Genomic DNA, 6,119 nt, shown 5'->3' on the forward strand with positions numbered 1-6,119 from the left:
CTGCAACATGGAAAAAGTGGAGTCGGTCACTTGGCAAGCTTAAAGGGACAGAACGTTACCATCAGCGTCCAGCTCTGGGCCCGCTGAATACTTACTTGGCCTGTTTGCTGAGCAGAGTGACATTGACATTTCCCAGAACCAGACTTAAGTACAATCTGCAACAAAAGAAGAGGAAAATCAATGTACTGCCAGGAGTCCGAGCAGAATCACAGCCCCACTGATGGGTAATGAAACATTTAGTAGTCCGATCAGTTATATCAGCTTTCAAACCATTAATGCACCATATGGATAAAACACTCGTGAGATGTGCACCAATATACGTGGGTCCCAACAGCTTCTGGACTAACTCCAGGCAACCTTCAGCCCAACTGTCCACCAGGGTCCCCACCCGATGACTGCAGGGGGACCTTTTACACTGAAAAAAGGGTAGAACTTCCCATCGTTAAATGCGTTAATGGATTTTCCTCCGTTAGTGCTGGGTGAGACGAACCAGCAGGCTGTATCGCATGGAGAGAAACTGGGTGGGAAAGGACAGCACGCCCACAGTGCACGCCCGATTTACCCACCGTTTAAATTAAACAGGCAGCAGGCTCCGTTATGGGCGTGAGACCCTTCCTGCCCGATTTTCCTCAGCAGCCTGGGGCCAAGAGATTTTTTACACCTCAAGCGCAGTAAGAGGAAACTCTGCCATTAAATCTGTGTAAGAATAACACGCACAGGAACGTAGTCTGAGCACATTAACTGTCCGTGCATGAACTTCATCGATCGCAACCTTTAAACACATTCTTTTCCCTCCAAAATGGATGTAGTGGAAACTTCCAATAAAAATAGTTTCCACTGGCTGAAAATCTGCTTTAAGGGAAAGTTTCCCAACCAATCGAAAGCCCAGAATCTGAACACGTACATGAATATGTGATCAATGCACCCAGATCGACCTCTAACGAGCAAACTTTATCCAAACAATAACTACAGCTACGATGAGGAAACTGATTGTTGGTCTCATGGTGCCTGGAGGAGTAAATTCATCTCAAAGGGTTAAGCAGATAGGGTCACTCGTAACGATGAATTGCTTACCCGTTTTTCTTCGGGAGAAAAGCTTCCATTTCAAAGAAGATGTTTTGTCTTTCCTTCATCAGTTCCTGGATGAAGTCAGCGTCTCTCAGTTGGTCTTCACTCACTTTCGACTGACATCTGTGAGGATAGGAATCACACAAGGAGTCAACATCACGAGCACAGCCCTACCGCTATACAGCCAACTGAGGCTGCGCTGTAGTGTCAGTTTGGCTAAGTGGTAACACTCTCACCTCTGAGTAAGATTGGAGTGGGACTTGAACCCAAGACCTGAGACTTGAGCACATAATCCAGGCTGACACTTCAGTGCAGTACTGAAGGAGTGCTGCACTGTCGGAGGTGCCGTCTTTCAGATGAGATGCTAAAAGTTAGACCTGCTTAGGTGGGTGTAAAAGATCCCATGGCCACACCTGGTGTCCTGGCCAATATTTATCCCTCAACTGCTGTGTTTCCTACATTAAAACACTGATTATACTTCAAGAAGTACTTTGTTGTGCTTTGGGATGTCCTGAGGATTTGAAAGACGCTATAAATATGCAAGTTAGTTATCTCTTTCTTTGATCAATTCTCCCTCCCCCACTAGATGAACACGAGTGCGATGGCACTATTTGAAGAGAGGGCAAGTTCACCCAATGTCCTGGCCAACATTCCTCAACCAGCTCGAGGAAACATGCAATACCAGAGAGTGGGGACACTTCCGACCAAACCACTGAAAATAATATTTACCGTTTAACACTTTTGGAGAGTTCCTTATATTTCTTCTTCTGTCGTACAATGGAACTGAGGCAGGAATTCTGAAGTTTGATCACCTCTTCCAACTGTAGCTTGTAATGCTTGTGTGTTTCCTGAAGAGCAGAAGCAGAGAAAGTGTTAGTAAATATTGATGAAGACTCACCAGGAAGGAAGCTCAGACTGCACATGGCAACTTAACTTTGACCCACAATGAGCGAATTTCTGGGAGTTGTAAAAGGTAAGTTTTCCTTCACCCCACCATTGGCGGGCACGCCATCAACGTCACATATACGCTGATGACACCCAGCTCTAACTCACCACCACCTCTCCTGACCCCTCCACCGTCTCTCATTTGTCACACTGTTTGTCCGATGAGCAAAAATTTCCTCCAACTAAATATCGGGAAGACCGAAGCCATTATCTTTGGTCCCCGCTGCAAACTCCATTCCCTAGCCACCAACTCCATCCCTCTCCCTGGCCACTGTCTGAGGCTGAACCAGACCATTCACAACCTTGGCGTCCTATTTGACCTTGAGATGAGCTTCCGTTCCCATATCCGCTCCATCATCAAGACCGCCTACTTCCACCTCCATAACATCACCTGTCTCCAACCCTGCCTCAGCTCATCTGCTGCTGAAACCCTCATCCATGCCTCAGTTACCTCTAGACTCGACTATTTCAATACTGGCTGGCCTCCTATCTTCTACCCTCCATAAACTTGAGCTCATCCAAAACTCTGCTGCCTGTATCCTAACTCACACCAAGTCCCGTTCTCCCGTCACCCCTGAGCTCACTGACTTATGTTGGCTCCCAGTCCGGGAATGCCTCGATTTGAAAGTTCTCATACCTGTTTTCAAATCCCTCCATGGCCTTGTCCCCATTCGTTCATGGGATGTGGGTGTCGCTGGCGAGGCCGGCATTTATTGCCCATTCCTAATTGCCGTTGAGAAGGTGGTGGTGAGCCGCCTTCTTGAACCGCTGCAGTCCATGTGGTGAAGGTTCTCCCACAGTGCTGTTAGGAAGGGAGTTCCAGGATTTGGACCCAGCGACGATGAAGGAACGGCGATATATTTCCAAGTCGGGATGGTGTGTGACTTGGAGGGGAACGTGCAGGTGGTGGTGTTCCCATGTGCCTGCTGCTCTTGTCCTTCTAGGTGGTAGAGGTTGCGGGTTTGGGAGGTGCTGTCGAAGAAGCCTTGGCGAGTTGCTGCAGTGCATCCTGTGGATGGTACACACTGCTGCCACAATGCGCCGGTGGTGAAGGGAGTGAATGTTTAGGGTGGTGGATGGGGTGCCAATCAAGCGGGCTGCTTTGTCCTGGATGGTGTCGAGCTTCTTGAGTGTTGTTGGAGCTGCACTCATCCAGGCAAGTGGAGAGTATTCCATCACACTCCTGACTTGAGCCTTGTAGATGGCGGAAAGGCTTTGGGGAGTCAGGAGGTGAGTCACTTGCTGCAGAATACCCAGCCTCTGACCTACTCTTGTAGCCACAGTATTTATATGGCTGGTCCAGTTAAGTTTCTGGTCAATGGTGACCCCCGGGATGTTGATGGTGGGGGATTTGGCGATGGTGAAGCGTTACCATGTTAAAGGCGCTACATAAATGCAAGTTGTTGTTGTTGTTGTAGTACATTGCTCGAATGATAGCAAGAGGTCTGTGATCTCTCAGCTTTACCTTCTGCAGAACCTCGGTACATGTTCGGTCCAGCCAACAAAAGGAGACGGGCAACAAAAAACACAATTTGGAGCAGTAGCAATTATAAAACAGGGCCTTCCAACAGGGAACAATAACATTAGGTTATTGAAAATCTTATTTTCTTTTCCAGGTTGGGGGGGGATTTAATGGATGAAGTGAATGGAGAATTGTGCGTTTCGTTGGCTGATAACAGATTCGTGGAGACCACAGAGATTCCTAAAGAGATGTACGTGTCAACATTCGTATATGAAAGAAAGAATAATAATGAGAGATAAAGAAAGAGAGAGAGAAAAACATAGAGAGAGAAGAAACTTGCATTTATATAGTGTCTTTCACATCCTCAGGACGTCCTAAAGTGCTTTACAGAAAATGAAGTAGTTTTGAATCACTGTTGTAATGCCAGGAAACAGAGCAGTCAATTTTTGTGTTGGTTGAGGGATAAATGTTAGCCAGGGCACCGGGAGTGCCATGGAATCTTTTATGTCCGCTTGAGAGGGCAGTATGTGCCATGGTTTAACATCTCATCCAAAAGAAGGCACCTCTGACGATGCAGCACTCCTTCAGAACTGCACTAGAATGACAATCTAGATTACATGCTGAAATCTCTGGAGCGGGCTTGAACCTACTACCTGCTGCCTGAGGCGAGAGTGCCATTGAGCCCAGGTTAGCACATGATTTAGCCTTCATCTAGACCACATGCAGTGCACAAGTTTAAATTGGAGCCCTATACAGAGAGGTTTCACTTGCACAAGGATCATCCATTTACTCAGTGTGAATGGGCAAACTCTCAAATTTCCTGTGCCATTAAGACTTGGATGAGTCACAACTTCCTGCAGCTGAATATTGGTAAAACTGAAGTCATCCCTTTCAGGCACCCCTGTACCTCTAGCCTAGATTCCATCAGCATTTCTGCCTCCCCTCTTAAGAGTTTGGTGGTGCAGAACCTTAGCATCCTGCTCGATCCCGAGCTCAGCTTCCTGCCCTATGTTTCTCTGATACCAAAACTGAGTCAGAGAAGGTTGTGTCTTCAAGCTACATTCCAGGACTTGAGGGCGTGATCTAGGCTGACACTTCAGTGCAGTACTGAGGGAGTGCTATATCATCGGAGGTGCTGCCTTTTGGACAAGATGTGAAATGGAGCCCCTGTCTGCTTGTTCAGGTGGATGTAAAAGATTCCATGGCACTTTTTCCAAAGTTTTCCATGTCATAAGAACATAATAAATAGGAGCAGGAGTAGGCCATATGGCCCCGCGATCCTGCTCCGCCATTCAATAAGATCATGGCTGACCTTCAACCTCAACTCCACTTTCCCACCCAATCCCCATATCCCTTTGCGTCCAAATACCCATCAATCTCAGTCTTGAAAATACTCAACCACTGAGCATCCACAGCCTCTGGGGTAGAGAATTCCAAAGATTCACAACCCTCTGAGTGAGGAAATGTTTCCTTATTTCGGTCCTAAATGTCCGACTCCTTATCTTCAGACTATGAGACCTAGTTCTAGACTCTCCAGCCAGGGGAAACAGCCTCTCAGTATCTACCCTGTCAAGCCCTCTAAGAATTTGATATCTTTCAATGAGATCATTTCCCATTCTTGTAAACTCCAGAGAGTGTAGGCCCATTCTACCCAATCTCTCCTGATAGGAGAACCCTCATCCCAGGAATCAATCTAGTGAACCTTCATTGAACCCCCTCTAAGGCAAGTATATCCTTCCTATTAATTTTGCACAGATTGGGTGAAAAGACGTTAGTGCATCGTACATTCAGAACAAGAAGTGAGGAGCAACTGTCGGACTGTTTACTCCTAAAGGACACGACACGTTGCAGAGTTATGCCCGGACTCTGAAACTCTGCCCTTTAGCCCAGAGCCATCAATCTGTTGCAAATCAGCGGAATGTCAGACTGGCAGCTGTACGGGCCAATCAGGAGAGAGAGCGGAGCGACTGGCCCCAGCAATCCACCAGTCGGAGACAGGCGAGAGGCGGGACCTGTGCCTGACTGGTGCTTAAACCCCGGGGACCAGGGACTTGCGGCTCCGGCCCAGGGCAAGAGGCGGCTTCACCTTACCTGTAAGTGTTGATAATCTTTGTCCAGTGCTTCCCACTCCTCCCAACACTCCTGGAAAGACATGCTGCTCCCCGCCGGGATCCGCCTCCCAGCCCTGGCTCCGGTTGCGCCCTTTCCTTGGGGTTTTTTTTTGTTACAGGAGCGCTACATCAAAACAAGGCACCGCGCTTCCGGGTAAGGACAGGGCGGCCAATCAGCGCCGCGGGGAGGTGGAGCCCCTCCCCGCCCACTTTTTGTTCTACCCAATGGGCCCGCGAAGAGAACAATCGCCGCCGGCCCCGCCTCTGGCCCGCTTCTGCCAATCGGCTGCAAGGGTGAGTGTGTCAATTTCAGGGGAGGGCGGGGTTTTCAGGCTCCGGGGGCTCGGCTGCTGCCCGTACGTCACAGTGGCCCGCCCCCTACCTCAATGGAAGGTCCCCATATGGCCCTCCATTAGAGGGAAAAAAGAAAGACTTTGCATTTATATAGCGCCTTTCACCACCTCAGGGTGCCCCAAAGTGCTTGACAGCCAATGAACTACCATTGAAGTGTAGTCACTGTTGTAATGTAGGAG

At 48.5% G+C, this 6,119-nt stretch overlaps 1 protein-coding gene across 1 annotated transcript in view; it reads right to left on the bottom strand.

Moving 5' to 3' along the window:
* LOC137344820 (ion channel TACAN-like) overlaps window positions 1–5,754 on the bottom strand; it is a 34,299-nt gene extending 28,545 nt beyond the window's left edge. Inside the window, exons 1-4 of the mRNA XM_068007997.1 lie at window positions 5,567–5,754; window positions 1,798–1,916; window positions 1,075–1,191; window positions 96–155 (exon numbers count right to left, since the gene is read on the bottom strand). Coding sequence (XP_067864098.1) covers window positions 96–155; window positions 1,075–1,191; window positions 1,798–1,916; window positions 5,567–5,629 — 359 coding nt within the window. The 5' untranslated portion in view covers window positions 5,630–5,754. The remainder of the gene's footprint in view (window positions 1–95; window positions 156–1,074; window positions 1,192–1,797; window positions 1,917–5,566) is intronic.
* Between the last annotated feature and the right edge of the window lie 365 nt (window positions 5,755–6,119).

The sequence above is a fragment of the Heptranchias perlo genome, chromosome 28 (assembly GCF_035084215.1).
Source record: "Heptranchias perlo isolate sHepPer1 chromosome 28, sHepPer1.hap1, whole genome shotgun sequence".
In the NCBI taxonomy this organism is placed as follows: domain Eukaryota; kingdom Metazoa; phylum Chordata; class Chondrichthyes; order Hexanchiformes; family Hexanchidae; genus Heptranchias; species Heptranchias perlo.